This window comes from Oncorhynchus clarkii, chromosome 6, assembly GCF_045791955.1.
Source record: "Oncorhynchus clarkii lewisi isolate Uvic-CL-2024 chromosome 6, UVic_Ocla_1.0, whole genome shotgun sequence".
Lineage (NCBI taxonomy): Eukaryota > Metazoa > Chordata > Actinopteri > Salmoniformes > Salmonidae > Oncorhynchus > Oncorhynchus clarkii.
The window spans coordinates 9,957,653-9,980,281 of NC_092152.1; the positions used below are offsets into that span (position 1 = coordinate 9,957,653).

A 22,629-nucleotide genomic window follows, 5' to 3' on the forward strand; every position below is an offset into this window, starting at 1 on the left:
AGTAAGTTAACTGGAGAGTAGGGCCTGTATTCCAGAAGCTTCTCAGCATAGGAGTACTGATCTGGGATCAGTTGTGCCTTTTAGATCATACCAAATATGATTACATGGACTGGGAGGGGAGGGTGGATCTCATTCTAGATCAGCATTCCGACTCTTTATACATATGGCCGATGATAGTTAGTCAGTGGTTATTCTCGGAACAAATAACCACATTCAGCGACTGGGTTTAGTCAGTCATGAGACACTACTGAGTCGTCAGTTGGTCAGAGCAGATGGACATTGACGAGGATGAACAGTTGGGAATTGCTGTCTAGATGTGATTAGAAAACCTTTATTCTCCCCCTCTTGGGAAATTTGTTTGGCGTTTACAGCCCACAACATCATTAAAACACAGAATATTGTGACATGTAATATTGTCATACAAATAAAATGAACTAAACTTTGAATCTCTTCCTGCTCTGACAACAGCATGCTCTATGAGGTGACAGGCAGGACAGGAGAAGGTTTTCTGCATACAGTATACACGGAAATGTAGTCTGTTTGAGGTTGTTTATACCACGGCTGTGTGTTTACAGAAACAGAGTCAAGGGACACGTGTATTATTTATTTGTTACCACGTACTAATTTTCAACAGCAACGTTGTTAAACTGCGAAGAGCAAAAAGGAAAAGACAATTTGAATTGAAGATGTAACTATGTCAAGAATGTGTTTGCTCTCACCAACCAATGCCAACTAATAATTTCTGCCAGTTGGGAAATGTTTTTCAAGTGGTAACCTCAGTTATATCATGGTTCATCGACCATATGGCGAACAGCATTGACTTCAGTACTAGAGGGATGCTATTGTGTTTGTGGCTGTGAAACATTCATTGCCACCATTTCATAAGACTGTGCTGTTATTTAAGGCCTTCCAAAATGTTATTTTGTGTTTTTAAAAGCTGTTTCAAATTAGAGCGTTTTCTGTCGGAATCTAAGTGGTATAATTTAACTTTGTTTGCATGCTGGGTTATCACATAACCATGCAGAAGGGTTGAAATCCTCAGATGAAATATTGGTGTCTGTTATTATCCATGTGATAATAACCAGTCTGACAATGTGTCTAGCTTGTAGTTTTTTCAAAACAAGGAAACAAATTCTGTGCAATAGCCTCATCATATTCTGGGATTGTGATTTAATGTGAAACTTTTCTTCAGCAATGAGCGTTATAAGAAGGTGATTACTTAACTAGAGTTTAGTAAACTGAGCAATACATAAATAAAGTCCTCTTTATAGCACATATTGTTGAAGAAAAGTTTCAATTTAAATCACACTGGTAGATTATATAGAGGTTTTTTTGGGCACTTTGCACCATTCTTTTAAAATAAGAAAATGTCTCTCTTCGAGGGAAGGCCCAGTTTCTATCAAAATGTACTGTATACATTATGAACACATCTCTAACAAATGTGTTGTTGTTGTTTGTTTCAGCTCACGGAGCTGGGAAAGGCAGCCAAGGCACGTATCGCAGTAGGCGATGTGGTCCTGTCTATTGATGGCATCAGTACTGATGGAATGAACCACCTGGAAGCTCAGAACAAGATCAAGGCCTGCGCTGGCAACCTCAACCTCACCCTGCAAAGGTAAACACTGAAACAACAATATGGAGGGTCACACTGTATTTGGATAGTCACATTTGGATACACACGCACGCACGCACGCACGCACACACACACGCACACACACGCACGCACACGCACGCACACGCACGCACGCACACACACGCACGCACGCACACACACACACGCACACACACGCACGCACGCACACACACGCACATGCAAGCACACACACGCACGCACGCACGCACACACACACACACACACACACACACACACACACACACACACACACACACACACACACACACACAGTCAGATGTTCACAGCTATTGTAAAAATGTATCTTAAGTGGACTCACACTGTATGTTTCCTTCCCTGAGATAGAAAAGTTAAACAAATCCCAGTTGCGATGCTCTCTGGTCTCCTCCATATGGGGAATGCTGATGTACACTGAAGTTGAATGTATTGGAGTCTCTTGTCTGTGGTCATGTGTTTTTAATTGTTTGGTCACTTTGGTTCTGGTAACATTAGGCCTGTGTGCATGCTAGCCAGGGCCCGGGGCTGTAAGACACAGTCAAACAGACACGCTCGCTGTATACAACGATAGGAAACGTGTGGTCTCTCATCTCTGCATTGGGTAGGATCGCCCTGTGCTGTCATTAGAAAACGGATTGAACCCACTGGAGGCCTTTTGATGTGGTTTTCTTGACCTGTCAGAGTACGCATACCAATTGACTCCCTGTTTCCTTTATAGTGCACTACTTTGAATCAGAGCCCATTGCACTAATCTTCCACAGAGGAAGAGCAGGTCCTGTGGTTTGGGGTAAAAAATAATAATACAGTTTTTTTCGATTGCTAAACGACACTGGGCACAACTGGAGTCACATGTGCAAAACTCTAACTACAGTCTGCACTACCAACAGTCACCTGAGCTAAACAGTTCACATCACCTGCAAAACTCATTCCAAGCAACACAACTCTTAACACATGGCTCAAAACACGCTCAGTGCAGCCAAACACTATGCACAACCCTCACTGAGATAACACACACTGTCACTCAGAACACACTGAGAGTAAAAACACTAGCATCAAACACCAATACAGAAAATACAAACTTTTCATCTTTACAGTTTGAACAATTTCAGTGACTTCATACAAAGTAATATTTTCTTCAAAGAAAAGAGTGACATTCGTTCACATGATTTATAATTTTTTTTAGAACATAACAATTCTTTAAGGTAAATGAAAATTAGCAGTTTGCTTCAATAGTATGTAGTAATTTACGGAATTACAGTAATGAGAAAAAAAAGGTATCAGCATCAGGCCACAGGTTTTCTTCAACATCACATCTAATGTTTTCTCTTGCCATGCACCTGGGGAAGAACCTTCTGGAGTGCCTTATCCATCCCTGGCAGACCTCTGGACTCGTGTCCTCACATCCGGCACGCATGGCTTCCAAAAGAGACATTTGGTCATGTGGGTGGTGACCAAACACTTTCCACCTCCAGGCAGAGAAAAACTCCTCTATTGGGTTGAGGAAGGGTGAATATGCAGGCAGATACAAAACCATACATCTGTGATGTGCTGCAAACCAATCTGTGACAGCTGCAGAGTGGTGAAAAGAAACGTTATCGCAAACTATGACAAAAACTTGGGGGTTTCTTACTGGCTCCCCCTGTTCTGCTGGCACTAGCTGAGCATAGAGCAGTTCTAGGAAAGCTATAAGCCTTTCTGTGTTGTATGGGCCAATAAGTGGTGTGTTGAGAAGCAAACCATCATTGGCCATTGCAGCACACATGGTGATATTTCCCCCCCTTTGGCCTGGAACCTCCACAGTGGCCCTTTGACCTATAACATTCCTTCCTCTGCGCCGTGTTTTGGCAAGGTTAAATCCAGCTTCATCGATAAATACAAATGAATGTGGTCTTTCCAGTGCTTCCACCTCCATTACTCTCTGAAAAACAATAAGTGCACAGTTTTACTGTAGAAATGCTAGTGTTTTGTTTTACTGTAAATATTTTGTATAGCTGTGTACGTAACCTCAGACGTCTTACCTGGACATATTGGTATCTTTGCTCTTTTACCCGTTCACTGTTTCTCTCGAACGGTACAGTGTATAACTGTTTCATTGTAACTTGGTGTTTCTTTAGGACTCGAGCAATAGTTGTTGTGCTGACAGAATTAACATTTTCAAATATATCATTATCAGCCAGCACTCTATCTTGAATCTCCCGCAGTTTTATTGCATTGTTGACAACAACCATGTCAACAATAGCATTTTCCTGCGCATCTGAAAATATTTTTCCTCTTCCCCCTGTTGGGGGCAGCCTTTGGGTCCTGTTGTAAAAATATATTTTACAGTCAAACTTACTGTAATATATATCTGTGTAAATATTATATTTTTGCAATACAAAATAGATTCCTGTAATGTTTTCATTTACTGTAAGGATGTAACTCTCACCTGTTTGCATGATGGAAAATTTGCATTACAGATGCCACTGTGGATCTTTGCAGATTGGGTTGCACCCTCAACCCTGCCTCTCTCAATGAGAGACCATGGTTCACGACATGGTCTATAAGTGTAGCCCTTATTTCATCTGAAATAACAGCTCTTTGTCTTCTTTGTCTTCCTTCACGCATCCGCCCTCTCCCTGCCACCCTTCTCCCTCCACGAACCCATCTTCCTTGTTCCATTTCCAAAATGAGTCTTTCTGAGCTCTACCTATATATACTGTAATATGTGTGTGTGTTCACTAACAAGTCTAAAACAAGACACCTGCTTAGCCTTTCAGCTGAAATTGCAATCAGCAGTGTTTGAAAGACACAAGGCTGAAATCTATTCTGTTTTGAATGTGTGGTTCACAGTTTTGACAGCAGTGTGTTAGCATTTGAACAAAGTGCTGTAAATCCACAGTGTTGTGCAGGTTGTGGTTAAAGTCATGGGATAAGTGTGTAGAGTTTTGAAAACTGTGTTCAAGCAATGAAAAACGAACTAGAGTTTGGTCCACATGAACTACTGCTGTGCAGGCTGTAGTTAGAGTTTTGCACATGTGACTCCAGTTGTGTCCACTGTCATTTAGCAATCGAAAAAAACTGTAATACATTAATAAAATGGGATTCTTCAGTGTCATCAAAATTGTATAGTAAGGAGAGCAAAGAGGTTCTAGCTAGTGATGAGATCGTCTGGTCTGAGCTCAGTCCACTGGCACAGAGAGAGAGAGAGGGGGGTAGAGAGAGAGAGAGAGAGAGAGAGAGAGAGATAGAGAGAGAGTGAGAGAGAGGGGGGTAGAGAGAGAGTGAGAGAGAGGGGGGTAGAGAGAGAGAGAGAGAGAGAGAGAGAGAGAGAGAGAGAGAGAGAGAGAGAGAGAGAGAGAGAGAGAGAGAGGGGGATAGAGAGAGAGAGAGAGAGAGAGAGAGAGAGAGAGAGAGAGGGGGGGTAAAGAAAAGTAGAGAGAGAGAGAGAGAGGTAAAGAGAGAGAGAGGTAAAAAGAGAGAGAGAAAGGTAAAGAGAGTGAGAGCCTAGTTGGAATATTTGCATTCATACAGTGCCTTGCGAAAGTATTCGGCCCCCTTGAACTTTGCGACCTTTTGCCACATTTCAGGCTTCAAACATAAAGATATAAAACTGTATTTTTTTGTGAAGAATCAACAACAAGTGGGACACAATCATGAAGTGGAACGACATTTATTGGATATTTCAAACTTTTTTAACAAAGCAAAAACTGAAAAATTGGGCGTGCAAAATTATTCAGCCCCCTTAAGTTAATACTTTGTAGCGCCACCTTTTGCTGCGATTACAGCTGTAAGTCGCTTGGGGTATGTCTCTATCAGTTTTGCACATCGAGAGACTGACATTTTTTCCCATTCCTCCTTGCAAAACAGCTCGAGCTCAGTGAGGTTGGATGGAGAGCATTTGTGAACAGCAGTTTTCAGTTCTTTCCACAGATTCTCGATTGGATTCAGGTCTGGACTTTGACTTGGCCATTCTAACACCTGGATATGTTTATTTTTGAACCATTCCATTGTAGATTTTGCTTTATGTTTTGGATCATTGTCTTGTTGGAAGACAAATCTCCATCCCAGTCTCAGGTCTTTTGCAGACTCCATCAGGTTTTCTTCCAGAATGGTCCTGTATTTGGCTCCATCCATCTTCCCATCAATTTTAACCATCTTCCCTGTCCCTGCTGAAGAAAAGCAGGCCCAAACCATGATGTTGCCACCACCATGTTTGACAGTGGGGATGGTGTGTTCAGCTGTGTTGCTTTTACGCCAAACATAACGTTTTGTATTGTTGCCAAAAAGTTCAATTTTGGTTTCATCTGACCAGAGCACCTTCTTCCACATGTTTGTTGTGTCTCCCAGGTGGCTTGTGGCAAACTTTAAACAACACTTTTTATGGATATCTTTAAGAAATGGCTTTCTTATTGCCACTCTTCCATAAAGGCCAGATTTTTGCAATATACGACTGATTGTTGTCCTATGGACAGAGTCTCCCACCTCAGCTGTAGATCTCTGCAGTTCATCCAGAGTGATCATGGGCCTCTTGGCTGCATCTCTGATCAATCTTCTCCTTGTATGAGCTGAAAGTTTAGAGGGACGGCCAGGTCTTGGTAGATTTGCAGTGGTCTGATACTCCTTCCATTTCAATATTATCGCTTGCACAGTGCTCCTTGGGATGTTTAAAGCTTGGGAAATCTTTTTGTATCCAAATCCGGCTTTAAACTTCTTCACAACAGTATCTCGGACCTGCCTGGTGTGTTCCTTGTTCTTCATGATGCTCTCTGCGCTTTTAACGGACCTCTGAGACTATCACAGTGCAGGTGCATTTATACGGAGACTTGATTACAAACAGGTGGATTGTATTTATCATCATTAGTCATTTAGGTCAACATTGGATCATTCAGAGATCCTCACTGAACTTCTGGAGAGAGTTTGCTGCACTGAAAGTAAAGGGGCTGAATAATTTTGCACGCCCAATTTTTCAGTTTTTGATTTGTTAAAAAAGTTTGAAATATCCAATAAATGTCGTTCCACTTCATGATTGTGTCCCAATTGTTGTTGATTCTTCACAAAAAAATATGGTTTTATATCTTTATGTTTGAAGCCTGAAATGTGGCAAAAGGTCGCAAAGTTCAAGGGGGCCGAATACTTTCGCAAGGCACTGTATCATTACATAAATTGTCCTTAGAGCCCAGTTGTACTTTTGAAGGGGAATCTGCTATAGCAATCACATAATGGCTTATGTGCTTATTACGCTGAGTTGTTGCTGTGATGCAGGAAGTTGCCCATAGGTACAGATCTAGGATCAGCTTCTCCTCCCCAAATCCTAACCTTAACCACTAGTGGGAAAAATGCAAAACTGAACCAAGATCAGCGTCTAGGGGCATCATTTCGTTTTGATGCGCTGGTCACTGGTTATTTTGACGAATCATGATTTTGCGGGGGGGATCTTTTCGGGATTGGGTTCTGGGAACCAGGTTTGATCTTCTTTGCTAGCAGACCAAACATACCAGCTAGGACAGCAATATTTCATTAAGCTTGAATTCATAAATCACTATGCCAGTTTGCATACTCAACTTTATGTTGAATTTAGCGAGGACAAGAGGAAAACGCATGCATGCTCAAATTGGGACTGGAGCAACAGTAAAGAAAACACATTGTGTTGACAGAGCAGTTTTGGCGCTTAGGAGGCATATCCTCTTGCTCTGTCTCAGCGCTGAAAGATTAAAGAGGTTTGCTTTTGGTTTGATGGGAAAAATAACAGTCTTGAAAGAAACTTTCAATGCCACAGCCATAGTGTATAACTCAAGGACACATGTATCTGTAAAAAAAAAAAGAAACAAGATCTAAACCTGGCCAATGACCTGTGAGCTGGATGAGACTTCATGCTCCTCGACATCAAGGGAATTCCATACATACACTATGTAGGATTCCACTTAGAAAAGTCAGTCAGTAAGTATAATACAGTAGGATCTGGAATTATTGGCACCCTTGATAAAGATGAGCAAAAAAGACTGTATAAAATACAGTGCCTTGCGAAAGTATTCGGCCCCCTTGAACTTTGCGACCTTTTGCCACATTTCAGGCTTCAAACATAAAGATATAAAACTGTATTTTTTTGTGAAGAATCAACAACAAGTGGGACACAATCATGAAGTGGAACGACATTTATTGGATATTTCAAACTTTTTTAACAAATCAAAAACTGAAAAATTGGGCGTGCAAAATTATTCAGCCCCCTTAAGTTAATACTTTGTAGCGCCACCTTTTGCTGCGATTACAGCTGTAAGTCGCTTGGGGTATGTCTATCAGTTTTGCACATCGAGAGACTGACATTTTTTCCCATTCCTCCTTGCAAAACAGCTCGAGCTCAGTGAGGTTGGATGGAGAGCATTTGTGAACAGCAGTTTTCAGTTCTTTCCACAGATTCTCGATTGGATTCAGGTCTGGACTTTGACTTGGCCATTCTAACACCTGGATATGTTTATTTTTGAACCATTCCATTGTAGATTTTGCTTTATGTTTTGGATCATTGTCTTGTTGGAAGACAAATCTCCGTCCCAGTCTCAGGTCTTTTGCAGACTCCATCAGGTTTTCTTCCAGAATGGTCCTGTATTTGGCTCCATCCATCTTCCCATCAATTTTAACCATCTTCCCTGTCCCTGCTGAAGAAAAGCAGGCCCAAACCATGATGCTGCCACCACCATGTTTGACAGTGGGGATGGTGTGTTCAGAGTGATGAGCTGTGTTGCTTTTACGCCAAACATAACGTTTTGCATTGTTGCCAAAAAGTTCAATTTTGGTTTCATCTGACCAGAGCACCTTCTTCCACATGTTTGGTGTGTCTCCCAGGTGGCTTGTGGCAAACTTTAAACAACACTTTTTATGGATATCTTTAAGAAATGGCTTTCTTCTTGCCACTCTTCCATAAAGGCCAGAGTTGTGCAATATACGACTGATTGTTGTCCTATGGACAGAGTCTCCCACCTCAGCTGTAGATCTCTGCAGTTCATCCAGAGTGATCATGGGCCTCTTGGCTGCATCTCTGATCAGTCTTCTCCTTGTATGAGCTGAAAGTTTAGAGGGACGGCCAGGTCTTGGTAGATTTGCAGTGGTCTGATACTCCTTCCATTTCAATATTATTGTTTGCACAGTGCTCCTTGGGATGTTTAAAGCTTTTTGTATCCAAATCCGGCTTTAAACTTCTTCACAACAGTATCTCGGACCTGCCTGGTGTGTTCCTTGTTCTTCATGATGCTCTCTGCGCTTTTAACGGACCTCTGAGACTATCACAGTGCAGGTGCATTTATACGGAGACTTGATTACACACAGGTGGATTGTATTTATCATCATTAGTCATTTAGGTCAACATTGGATCATTCAGAGATCCTCACTGAACTTCTGGAGAGAGTTTGCTGCACTGAAAGTAAAGGGGCTGAATAATTTTGCACGCCCACTTTTTCAGTTTTTGATTTGTTAAAAAAGTTTGAAATATCCAATAAATGTCGTTCCACTTCATGATTGTCCCACTTGTTGTTGATTCTTCACAAAAAAATACAGTTTTATATCTTTATGTTTGAAGCCTGAAATGTGGCAAAAGGTCGCAAAGTTCAAGGGGGCCGAATACTTTCGCAAGGCACTGTATATAATACAAATACTGAGCTATATTGTATGGTAAAAACATTTTTTTAAAGTATATTATTTTATTCTAATAAAATTGCTCAGAGAAAGGGATTTTGTTTAACCAGTAATAAAAACTCAAAAAAATCATGGTCAATATTATTGGCTCCCGTGTTTTCAGAATTCTGGAACCCACTACTTATGGGGTTACATATACTGAGTATACAAAACATTAAGAACACCTGCTCTTTCCATGACATAGTCTGTCCAGGTGAATCCAGGTGAATCCAGGTGAATCCAGGTGAATCCAGGTGAATCCAGGTGAAATCTATGAACTCTTTTTGATGTCAACTGTTAAATCCACTTCAAACAGTGTAGATTTAATTAAGGAGACAGGTTAAAGATGAAAGGGAGGAGACAGGTTAAAGATGAAAGGGAGGAGACAGGTTAAAGATGAAGGGGAGGAGACAGGTTAAAGATGAAGGGGAGGAGACAGGTTAAAGATGAAGGGGGGGAGACAGGTTAAAGATGAAGGGGAGGAGACAGGTTAAAGATGAAGGGGAGGAGACAGGTTAAAGATGAAGGGGAGGAGACAGGTTAAAGATGAAGGGGAGGAGACAGGTTAAAGATGAAGGGGAGGAGACAGGTTAAAGATGAAGGGGGGGAGACAGGTTAAAGATGAAGGGGAGGAGACAGGTTAAAGATGAAGGGGAGGAGACAGGTTAAAGATGAAGGGGAGGAGACAGGTTAAAGATGAAGGGGAGGAGACGGGTTAAAGAAGGATGTCTAAGCCTTGAGACAATTGAGACATGGATTGTGTATGTGTGCCATTCAGAGGGGGAATGGGCTAGACTAAAGGTTGAAGTGCCTTTGAACGGGGTAGGGTAGTAGGTGCCAGGCGAACCGGTTTGTGTGAAGAACTGCAATGCCACTGGGTTTTTAAAGCTCAACAGTTTCCTGTGTGTATCATGAATGGTCCAGCCAATTTGACACAACTGTGGAAAGCATTGGAGTCAACTTGGGCCAGCATCCCTGTGGAACACTTTCGACACCTTGTAAGAGTCCATGCCCCAAAGGGGGGTGCAACTTAATATTAGAAATGTGTTCCTAATGTTTTGTACACTCAATGTTAATCTCTAGGATTCATTTGAAAGACAGTTGAAGGCTGATGTCTTGCTTCTTTCATTAGATGTTCTACTTTAAGGCCACAGCCTGACGGAACATTCATTTCAATTAGTTAAGTATACCAATTGATTTAGAGGAATATGAATTATAGGCTACATTCAATAACTTAAACAGATTAGTAGTCCACTTCTCTAACTGAATATCTTAGTGACAAACAAGTCCTGCACTTTTTTTTAAGCTAATGAAAGATAGATCCACTTAGTAATATGATTGGACTTATGAAACCACATGCCACATATTTTCTCTAGTGGGTCATTTGTCTTTCCACTGGTCGTATTATTCCAACACTGTCAGCTAGAGGGTCTGTTAACTTCTTAAATGGTGGAAGTTTGTTCTCGATTATTTTATTAGGCTGGAAATGTCGTTGCCAAGTGCCGATCTAATTTAATTGTTCTTCAGTTGGAGAGTTTGTTTTTAAGAAAACGGGTTGAGCGCTAGGCTAGCTGAGAGCTATCAGTTCTTTAGGGGTAGATCCTGACCTATTGGAAACACATGCTGTGATACGTGCTTCATTAGGTTCCTTAACGGCCATTATTAACATTAACGTCTGTGCGATCTGACGGCCATTGTGGGGAACACATTCTCCACATCTCCTTTATTGCTCAAATTAAGGGTAGATTTAGAGAAAGGCCTCCATTTTCTCAAATCCTACTTAAACACGAAGTTGCCTTATCAGAGCTGGCTTTGTGCTTCATGGCTTTCCCTGGCAGAAAAAGCCGTGGATAGGCCCCTACTCCATCTGGAGTTTAATGAGTGAACATGTGTAATGGAAAAAAAAAACTATATTCTCGTCGGTTACTGTTAGTTTTTACTGCCTCGCTCAGAAAGGCAGTTTTTTTTTCTTTTTTCGTCTTTGATTTGGGTTTGTTGGCAGGCCAGATATCACAGGAAGAGGACGTAAAAAATGACAACAATGCTTTCTGTATCTCCTTGTGTTTGAAAAGGAGACACTTTGTTAGTTATTTTTCCAACAAAGGCTCTGGTTTGAAAGCAGGTCTGATGAGAGGAGATGGGCTGCAGATGTTAGACATGGTTTAAAAGGTCAAACTGACAGATGTGAGACGGTACGATTGTAACACAGACAATTATTTTTTTATGAGCACCGTATTAAAAACCTTCTTAGATGTTCTTAGATTCATTTAACAATTATATTGTATATATTTTTGGTGCGGGTCAGGTTTTTAAAAAAAAAATCTTAGATGAATGTGAGGCACAGCTTTTTGACTGGTTTTAGATAAGAAAGCACTGCTGTGGCCTCCCGATTAACGCAGCGGTCTAAGGCACTGCATCGTAGTGTTGTGGCATCACTACAGCCTGGGGTTCGATCCCGGGCTGTGGAATTACCAGCCGTGACCGGGAGTCCCATTGGGTAGGGCACAATTGTCCCAGCGTCGTCCGGGTTAGGGGAGGGTTTGGCCCAGCGTCGTCCGGGTTAGGGGAGGGTTTGGCCCAGCGTCGTCCGGGTCAGGGGAGAGTTTGGTCGTTAAGTCGTTAAGGGAGGGTTTGGTCGTTAAGTCGTTAAGGGAGGGTTTGGTCGTTAAGGGAGGGTTTGGTCGTTAAGTCGTTAAGGGAGGGTTTGGTCGTTAAGGGAGGGTTTGGCCCAGTGTCGTCCAGGTTAGGGGAGGGTTTGGCCCAGCGTCGTCCGGGTCAGGGGAGAGTTTGGCTGGAGGGGGCTTTACTTGGCTCATCGCGCTCTAGCGACTCCTTGTGGCAGGCCGGGGGCTGACTTCGGTCGTCAGTTGAACAGGGTTTCCTCTGACACATTGGTGCAGCTGGCTTCCGGGTTAAGAAGCCCGCGTCTGGTGGATCATGTGTCAGAGGATGCATAACTCCACCTTCGCTTTTCCTGAACTGGTTGGGGAGTTGCAGCGATGAGACAAGATTGTAATCACAAAAGGGGGGGTAAAAACAGTACATATTTTTCACGGAACTTACTCCATTGGCATTGAAGCCAATGGAAGACTAAGTGAAAATTCAACTTGCCCCATGGAATGTAGCACTATTGATAGTGAATGTTAGGCGTGTATATGGGAGGCGAAGTCAAGTGCAGGAGAGCGGAGTATAATAAACAGGCACACTTTAATACCGGTTACCTAATGACAGCACATAACACATACAAGAGCCAAAAACACAGTCTAAAACACAAGTGCAGTGCCTGACAAATATCCACGTAACAAATAACAATCACTCACAAATACAACATGGGGAACAGAGGGTTAAATAATAAACCAGTAATTGGTTGAGTGAAGCCAGGTGTGATAAGACAAAGACAGAACAAATGGAAAATGAAAAGTGGATCGGCGGAGGCTAGAAAGCCGGTGACGTCGACCGCCGAACGCCTCCCGAACAAGGACAGGAAGTCGTGACAGTGAATAACGTTGCACGTCTTAGTTGTTGGTATTTTCTCTCAGTTTGAAGATGGCTGTCACATTGCAGCGCTTTAGTAATGCAATACCGATAACTTTGAACTAGCTTTGTGTGTCATGTCAACCGTCTGAAAATGTAAGCATGTAAAAATTGGTTTTAATGGTGCAAAGGGGTATCAAATCAAATCAAATCAAATCCAACTTTATTTGTCACAAGCGCCGAATACAACAAGTGTAGACCTTACCATGAAATGCTTAAGAGTTAAGAAAATATTAATAAAATAAACTAAAGTAAAAAGTAATTAAAAGTTACACGATAAGATAACAATAACGAGGCCAAATACAGGGGGACCAGTACCGAGTCAGTGTGCGGGGGTACAGGTTAGTTGAGGTCATTTGTACATGTAGGTAGACGTTGAAGTGACTATGCATAGTTAATAACCAGCGAGTTTCAGCAGTGTACAAAACAAATGGGGGGGTCAATGTAATAGTCCGGTGGCCATTTGATTGTTGTTCAGCAGTATTATGGCTTGGGGGTAGAAGCTGTTAACGAGCCTTTTGGTCCTAGACACGCTTGCCGTGCGGTAGCAGAGAAAACAGTCTATGACTTGTATGACTGGAGTCTCTGACATTTTTATGGGCTTCCCTCTGACACTGCTTATTATATAGGTCCTGGATGGCAGGAAGCTTGGCCCCAGTGATGTACTGGGCCGTACGCACTACCCTACCCTACTACTGTATGCACTGCCTTTCGGTCCGATGCCGAGCAGGTGTCATACCAGGCGTTAATGCAACAGGTCAGGATGCTCTCGATGGTGCAGCTGTAGAAATTTTTGAGGATCTGGGGACCCATGCCAAATCTTTTCAGTCTCCTGAGGGGGATTTTTTTTTGTCGTGCCCTCTTCACAACTGTCTTGGTGTGGTTGGACCATGTTAGTTTGTTGGTGATGTGGACACCAAGGAACTTGAAACTCTCAACCTGCTCCACTGCAGCCCCGTTGATGTTAATGGGGGCCTGTTCAGCCCCCCTTTCCCTGTAGTCCGTGATCAGCTCCTTTGCCTTGATCACATTGTGGGAGAGGTTGTTGTCCTGGCACCACACTGCTAGTTCTCTGACCTGCTCCCTGTTGGCTGTCTCATCGTTGTCGGTGATCAGGCATACCAGTGTTGCGTCATCAGCAAACTTAATGTTGGTGTTGGAGTCGTATTTGGCCGTGCAGTCATGAGTGAACAGGGAGTACAGGGGGGGACTAAGTACACACCCCTGAGGGGCCTCAGTGTTGAGGATCATCATGGCAGATGTGTTGTTGCCTACCATTAACACCTGGAGGCCGGCCGTCAGGTAGTCCAGGATCCAGTTGCAGAGGGAGGTGTTTAGTCCCAGGGTCCTCACTATGTGAAAGAGTTCCTCTCCCATTTCTGCTGTCTTGCCGGTCACACTCAGGTTGATCAACTTTGGGAAAACGTCCATCTGTAGACTGAGAGAAGTTATGCAATCCAACAAAACATGATCACTGCAATGGTCTCTTGCTTGGATAGTCCTTCGTTCAAGATGGGCTCTAAACCCATTGGATTGTCACCTACTGTTAGTCTTCACACAGAGACCTGGTGCTGCTAATGGCGACCATGAGCTTTTATAAACCTCCTACTGTCAGGCCGCTCAGCTGCCACCTCACTATACCGTTTTACCCTCAATTACCCTGTCCTCATCTCAGCTCACTGAGAGAAGGGATGGACGAGAAAGAGAGTTGCGGGGAGAGAAAACGTTTGTGTGTGTGCGAGCCAGAGAGCAGGAGAGCGAGAGAGTGACATTTAAAGAGCCAGAGCCTCCGATAGACGAGAGCGAGAAAACGCTGCTCTTTTGCTAAAAACAATGGACGATTAAATATCATTGTGCTACGTTAACATTCACAAGCTTCCATAAAGTTTTACGGGCAGCTATGGGCAGCTGGGGGAAATTGAATCGATTCACTAATGAATAATATTTCCATTCCCTTATTGAGATTTACTCGATTTCAGTTTGATAAGGCTAATAAAAAGGGTAAGATCTTGTCAGTTAGGCTAGTTCAGAACGGGACCATAACAAACACATGGAGCTCTGCTGTATATCAACCCGTCATCGTCCAATGACTGTCAGATGGTCAGTTGTTTGGATTGGTCAGTTGTTTGGATTGGTCAGTTGTTTGGATTGGTCAGTTGTTTGGATTGCTCAGTTGTTTGGATTGGTCAGTTGTTTGGATTGGTCAGTTGTTTGGATTGCTCAGTTGTTTGGATTGGTCAGTTGTTTGGATTGCTCAGTTGTTTGGATTGGTCAGTTGTTTGGATTGGTCAGTTGTTTGGATTGGTCAGTTGTTTGGTTTGCTCAGTTGTTTGGATTGCTCAGTTGTTTGGATTGGTCAGTTGTTTGGATTGGTCAGTTGTTTGGATTGCTCAGTTGTTTGGATTGGTCAGTTGTTTGGATTGGTCAGTTGTTTGGATTGGTCAGTTGTTTGGATTGGTCAGTTGTTTGGATTGCTCAGTCTCGTACAGACACAAAACAGTCCCAGATATGCCTGGAGGCTCATAGGAAGACCGGGATGTCAGTGTTATTGGGAAGGAAAGTTGGAAAAGAATGATGGAAAGGGAGGAAATAGATATTCCATTCAGAAACAATGTTTCCTTGTTCATACTCTATTTCCCATTTTGAATTATTGTGTCTATAAAATGTTCATTGGCACTGTTGTCAAATGTTTAATCTCCTTCAATAGAACAGGCTTTGTGTATTGCTGTTATTATCCTATATGTTTACTGGCCAATACGGGGAGAAATACCTTGTTTCCCAAAGAGGGTTCAATTAGAAACCTATTCTCCTTAATTACATTATTTATTTTGTTCTGATAAATGGCCATGGTCGTGCCTTGTGGGCGTTGCCCACTCTCGGTGTGTGTGTGTGTGTGTGTGTGTGTGTGTGTGTGTGTGTGTGTGTGTGTGTGTGTGTGTGTGTGTGAGGTGTTTAGGAGGTAACACATTCTGCTTCTTACAGGCACTCCAGCTTGATTGCCTCCACACACACACACACACACACACACACACACACACACACACACACACACACACACACACACACACACACACACACACACACACACCACACACACCACACAGAAACACTCAGATCTCAGATGAAAAATCTTTTGTGTTGCAGAGTTAATTTCTCCCATAGTTCCTGTTCCGTTATCAGTGTTTGCATCTCTCCTGCTGAAAAGACCGTTTGAAAATAATTGCGCTGCTTGATAAGCCTCCTTTGTGACTGAGCCCACAGTGGAACAGTACAGCAACACAAACACAGCCAAGTATAAAGCCAAATGGATACTAGGTCCTGATAAGTCATAAACATAAACACATTTAGCTTGATTGCGCTTTATTTTCAATCGTGTAAAAAAACAAGGTTCTGCTGTAATATTGATCTCGATAAGGAAAACACCCCACACACAAAGAGGCACATCATGTTTCCACATAGCAGTTTGACTAGAGAAAGCACTTTATGTCCCGAGTGGTTCCGTGCACCACGAGTGCTACAGGCTGTGGGGTGAAGTCTCCCCTTTCAAGTTTCATGTTTTATTAGTCGTATGTACGAGACATGGCATACACCATCCAATGAAATGCTTCCTTAAAGCTTCCTTCTGGACAATGCAACAACAATAAGACAATAATAAAATATAAGAATGCCAACGTAAAGTAATATGTCTCAATAGAATAGAATAAACATTTTAGCTTAAGTATAATACAGGAAGGCACAATTTATAGTCCAATATTTACAAAGCTTTTGGGGAAGGGAGGATTGGGGGGCAAGTGTTTCAATTGTGCAGTATTTAGTATTCATAATAAGAGTCTGGTAGCAGCAGTTGTGATGTGTGTGTGTAGCATGAACTGTACTGTATATGTGTGTCTGTGTGGGTGTGTGTGTGTGTGTATGTGTGGGTGTGTGTGTGTCTGTGTGGCTCAGGGGGTGTCATGGGGCATCATGAGTGAGGGTTGGGGCTCAGGGGGTGTCATGGGGCATCATGAGTGAGGGTTGGGGCTCAGGGGGTGTCATGGGACATCATGGGTGAGGGTTGGGGCTCAGGGCGTATCATGGTTGAGGGTTGGGGTATCATGGGTGAGGGTTGGGGCATCATGGTTGAGGGTTGGGGTCGGGAGTATCATGGTTGAGGGTTGGGGTCGGGGTCGGGGGTATCATGAGTGAGTGTTGGGACTAGGGATATCATGAGTGAGGGTTGGGGTCGGGGGTGTATCATGAGTGAGGGTTGGGGTCGGGGTATCATGAGTGAGGGTTGAGGTCGGGGGTGTATCATGAGTGAGGGTTGGGGGTATCATGGTTGAGGGTTGGGGTATCATGGTTGAGGTCTGGGGTTTCATGGGTGAGGGTTGGAGTTGGGATATATTTGTTGAAGTGGTGTACCCTGAATAGAGATGCTCTGAGGTGGTGCTGTGCGATTTATATACACAGTGACTCACATCCACGTGGGCTGCAGTGAGGGAGTAGCCCCAACCAACCGCCTCAGACCGGTTCTGATCTCTGATTAGTTACTAATAAAACCTTCGCTTGGCATCGAAGAGGAGCCTGAGGAGACTCCTCCTGTAACACTTGACTTGAACCTTCGTAACTCAACACCGGCTGACAGTCTATAATAAATGATCTAACACAGTTGTGATACAAACATAAATATACGCTTAGCTAGACAGCAAGATGAAAAGATCGATTCTTCTTCTTCTTAGAATTTGTCATAACCAGTCGTAGTCATTTCCTATGACATCTATTTTATCATGATTTCATGTGCTTATAACAGACAGCTCAATTAACAATTAATTGCTCCTCTGGGATAAATATATATATTTTTATTGAATTGAGTTGAAGTAAGGAGTCTTCTGGCTGCAGAATATAACAGCTCTGTGTACATTTCCAAGGCCCACACTGTCTGCAGGGCCTGCGTTATGGGCGGGCCTTACGGGGCCTGGCCGACCCTGCCGTACCTCCTTGCCCATCCAAATAAAATATAAATATTGATAATGTATTTGCCCGAGACACGAGCCGACAAAAAGACACAACAATCTTAGTTAAAGCATTTGAGCGAGCAAAACAGAACCCCTCAGTATGTGTAGCACATGTATCTGATGCTGTCTGGACCAAAAGAGTATGACATACTATTTCTGATCAGACAGCATCAGAGATACATGGGCTACATATAGAGGGGAGATGTTTCACACGTTTGGAGGATTTCTCTGGTGACACAGTTTTAGCAGAGAGGAAGAGGCGAAGCAAGAGCTCTCACTCTCCCCAAACTCTGTCCGAAATAAGCCCAATGTTTTTCTATGGGAATAATATGCAGACCTAAGCTTGTCTCCTGCCTTCCCACCTTTGGGACAAAGATTCCCATTGTTAGGGAGGAGACATGAGCATCTCGTCATTATATACACATCTCTTGTTTCAGCCTCTTACGAATTGGAAAGAAAAGTTGGGGGTGCACTGTTTGGTTGCTGGATTGCTCTAAAGTAAATAGATGTTTCTCTAAATTATATAATTACTCCTGTCTAAATTAAGTCCTTCAAAATATTCCACCAGGGAGCATGTCTTAGCCACAGAGGATCGTTAGCTTCTTTTAAAAAGAGCTGTGAATTGCTTCAAATCACAACTGCGTAGACCTACAGTTTGCATATTTGGGAAGCCCACAATTTGGGTAGTGGGTCGTGGTAATAGGTCTAGCTGATTGAGTTGTGGATGTCAGTGATAAACATCTAAAATATATGTGAAGATAATGTGTCTTGAGTATAATTGTAAATGTTGTATCAAGAAGAAGGGGAGGGGTGACTAAGATATGGTGCGTCTCTTTCCAGAATGCATATGCATACTGTATGTAAGAAAGAGCCCATTTGGTAACGTCTGATTGTCTTAACTCACCACGTTCATCACTTCTCAGTATTGTTTTCTTCACACAAGTCAACAAAGTATTTTATTATTTTTTTCAGCCATTGTTATAGTTCCTCAGTATTTGAAAAATCTTTCCAACACTCCCGGCCTTGATAATCACCAAACTTCGGTGTGAAAGAGCAAAATATCAATATCAACTAAATCTTGTAATAAATAATGTGGAAATTGAGCAAGGTGAGGTGACTAAACTGCTTGGAGTAACACTAGATTGTAAACCGTCATGGTCAAAACATATTGATACAACAGTAGCTAAGATGGGGAGAAGTCTGTCTATAGTAAAGTGCTGCTCTACCTTCTTAACAACACTATCAACAAGGCAACAAGGCAGGTCCTACAGGCCCTAGTTTTGTCGCACCTGGACTACTGTTCGGTCGCGTGGTTAGGTGCCACAAGGAGAGACTTACTGTAGGAAAATTGCAATTGGCTCAGTGTAGGGCAGCATGGATGGCCCTTGGATGTATACAGAGAGCTAACATTAATTATATGCATGTCAATCTCTTCTGGCTCATAGTGGAGGAGAGATTGACTTCATAACTACTTGTATTTATGAGAGGTATTGACATGTTGAATACACAGAGCTGTCTGTCTAAACTGCTGGCGCACAGCTCAGACACCCATGCATACCCCACAAGACATGCCACAAGAGGTCTCTTCACTGTCCCTAAGTCCAGAACAGACTGTGGGAGGTGCACAGTACTAGATAGAGCCATGACTACATGGAACTCTATTCCACATCAGGTAACTGATGCAAGCAGTAAAATTATTTAAAAACAGATGCAAATACACCTTATGGAACAGCGGGGACTGTGAAGCAACACAAACATAGGCACAAACACATGAATACACACACTATACACACACACGATAACAAACGCACAACACAAACACGTACACATGGATTTTGTGTTGTAGATATGCGGTAGTGGTGGAGTAGGGGTCTGAGAGCACAAAGTGTGTTGTGAAATCTGTGAATGTATTGTAATGTTTTTGAAATTGTATAACTGCCTTAATTTTGCTGGACCCCAGGAAGAGTAGTTGCTTTCTTGGCAGGAACTAATGGGGCTCCATAATAAACCCCAGGAAGAGTAGCTGCTGCCTTGGCAGGAACTACTAGGGATCCATAATAAACCCCAGGAAAAGTAGCTGCTGCCTTGGCAGGAACTACTAGGGATCCATAATAAAGCCCAGGAAGAGTAGCTGCTGCCTTGGCAGGAACTACTAGGGATCCATAATAAACCCCAGGAAGAGTAGCTGCTGCCTTGGCAGGAACTAATAGGGATCCATAATAAACCCCAGGAAGAGTAGCTGCTGCCTTGACAGCAGCTAATGGGGATACATAATAAACCCCAGGAAGAGTAGCTGCTGTCTTGGCAGGTACTAATGGGGATCCATAATAAAGCCCAGGAAGAGTAGCTGCTGCCTTGGCAGGAACTAATGGGGATCCATAATAAACCCCAGGAAGAGTAGCTGCTGCCTTGACAGGAACTAATGGGGATCCTTAATAAACCCCAGGAAGAGTAGCTGCTGCCTTGACAGGAACTAATAGGGATCCATAATAAACCCCAGGAAGAGTAGCTGCTGCCTTGACAGCAGCTGATGGGGATACATAATAAACCCCAGGAAGAGTAGCTGCTGTCTTGGCAGGTACTAATGGGGATCCATAATAAAGCCCAGGAAGAGTAGCTGCTGCCTTGGCAGGAACTAATGGGGATCCATAATAAACCCCAGGAAGAGTAGCTGCTGCCTTGACAGCAGCTAATGGGGATACATAATAAACCCCAGGAAGAGTAGCTGCTGTCTTGGCAGGTACTAATGGGGATACATAATAAAGCCCAGGAAGAGTAGTTGCTTTCTTGGCAGGTACTAATGGGGATACATAATAAACCCCAGGAAGAGTAGCTGCTGTCATGGCAGGTACTAATGGGGATACATAATAAACCCCAGGAAGAGTAGCTGCTGTCTTGGCAGGTACTAATGGGGATACATAATAAAGCCCAGGAAGAGTAGTTGCTTTCTTGGCAGGTACTAATGGGGATACATAATAAACCCCAGGAAGAGTAGCTGCTGTCATGGCAGGTACTAATGGGGATCCATAATAAACCCCAATAGAGTAGTTGCTTTCTTGGCAGGTACTAATGGGGATACATAATAAACCCCAGGAAGAGTAGCTGCTGTCTTGGCAGGTACTAATGGGGATCCATAATAAACCCCAGGAAGAGTAGTTGCTTTCATGGCAGGTACTAATGGGGATCCATAATAAACCCCAGGAAGAGTAGCTGCTGCCTTGACAGCAGCTAATGGGGATCCATAATAAACCCCAGGAAGAGTAGCTGCTGCCTTGACAGCAGCTAATGGGGATACATAATAAACCCCAGGAAGAGTAGCTGCTGCCTTGACAGCAGCTAATGGGGATACATAATAAACCCCAGGAAGAGTAGCTGCTGTCATGGCAGGTACTAATGGGGATCCATAATAAACCCCAGGAAGAGTAGTTGCTTTCTTGGCAGGTACTAATGGGGATCCATAATAAACCCCAGGAAGAGTAGTTGCTTTCTTGGCAGGTACTAATGGGGATCCATAATAAACCCCAGGAAGAGTAGTTGCTTTCTTGGCAGGTACTAATGGGGATCCATAATAAACCCCAGGAAGAGTAGTTGCTTTCTTGGCAGGTACTAATGGGGATCCATAATAAACCCCAGGAAGAGTAGTTGCTTTCTTGGCAGGTACTAATGGGGATCCATTATAAACCCCAGGAAGAGTAGTTGCTTTCTTGGCAGGTACTAATGGGGATCCATAATAAACCCCAGGAAGAGTAGATGCTGCCTTGGCAGGTACTAATGGGGATCCATAATAAACCCCAGGAAGAGTAGCTGCTGTCTTGGCAGGTACTAATGGGGATCCATAATAAACCCCAGGAAGAGTAGCTGCTGTCTTGGCAGGTACTAATGGGGATCCATAATAAACCCCAGGAAGAGTAGCTGCTGCCTTGGCAGGTACTAATGGGGATACATAATAAACCCCAGGAAGAGTAGTTGCTTTCTTGGCAGGTACTAATGGGGATCCATAATAAACCCCAGGAAGAGTAGTTGCTTTCTTGGCAGGTACTAATGGGGATCCATAATAAACCCCAGGAAGAGTAGTTGCTTTCTTGGCAGGTACTAATGGGGATCCATTATAAACCCCAGGAAGAGTAGTTGCTTTCTTGGCAGGTACTAATGGGGATCCATAATAAACCCCAGGAAGAGTAGCTGCTGCCTTGGCAGGTACTAATGGGGATCCATAATAAACCCCAGGAAGAGTAGCTGCTGTCTTGGCAGGTACTAATGGGGATCCATAATAAACCCCAGGAAGAGTAGCTGCTGTCTTGGCAGGTACTAATGGGGATCCATAATAAACCCCAGGAAGAGTAGCTGCTGCCTTGGCAGGTACTAATGGGGATACATAATAAACCCCAGGAAGAGTAGTTGCTTTCTTGGCAGGTACTAATGGGGATCCATAATAAACCCCAGGAAGAGTAGCTGCTGCCTTGGCAGGTACTAATGGGGATCCATAATAAACCCCAGGAAGAGTAGTTGCTTTCTTGGCAGGTACTAATGGGGATCCATAATAAACCCCAGGAAGAGTAGTTGCTTTCTTGGCAGGTACTAATGGGGATCCATAATAAACCCCAGGAAGAGTAGTTGCTTTCTTGGCAGGTACTAATGGGGATCCATAATAAACCCCAGGAAGAGTAGCTGCTGCCTTGGCAGGTACTAATGGGGATCCATAATAAACCCCAGGAAGAGTAGTTGCTTTCTTGGCAGGTACTAATGGGGATCCATAATAAACCCCAGGAAGAGTAGTTGCTTTCTTGGCAGGTACTAATGGGGATCCATAATAAACCCCAGGAAGAGTAG

General features: G+C 43.2%; 1 protein-coding gene across 1 annotated transcript in view; it reads left to right on the plus strand.

Annotated features, from left to right (window-relative positions):
• The window catches only part of LOC139410601 (PDZ and LIM domain 5a), a gene marked incomplete in the record, with an annotated part of 72,182 nt that overhangs the window by 20,495 nt on the left and 29,058 nt on the right, over nt 1-22,629 (plus strand). The window contains 1 exon segment of the mRNA XM_071155907.1: nt 1,464-1,615. Coding sequence (XP_071012008.1) covers nt 1,464-1,615 — 152 coding nt within the window.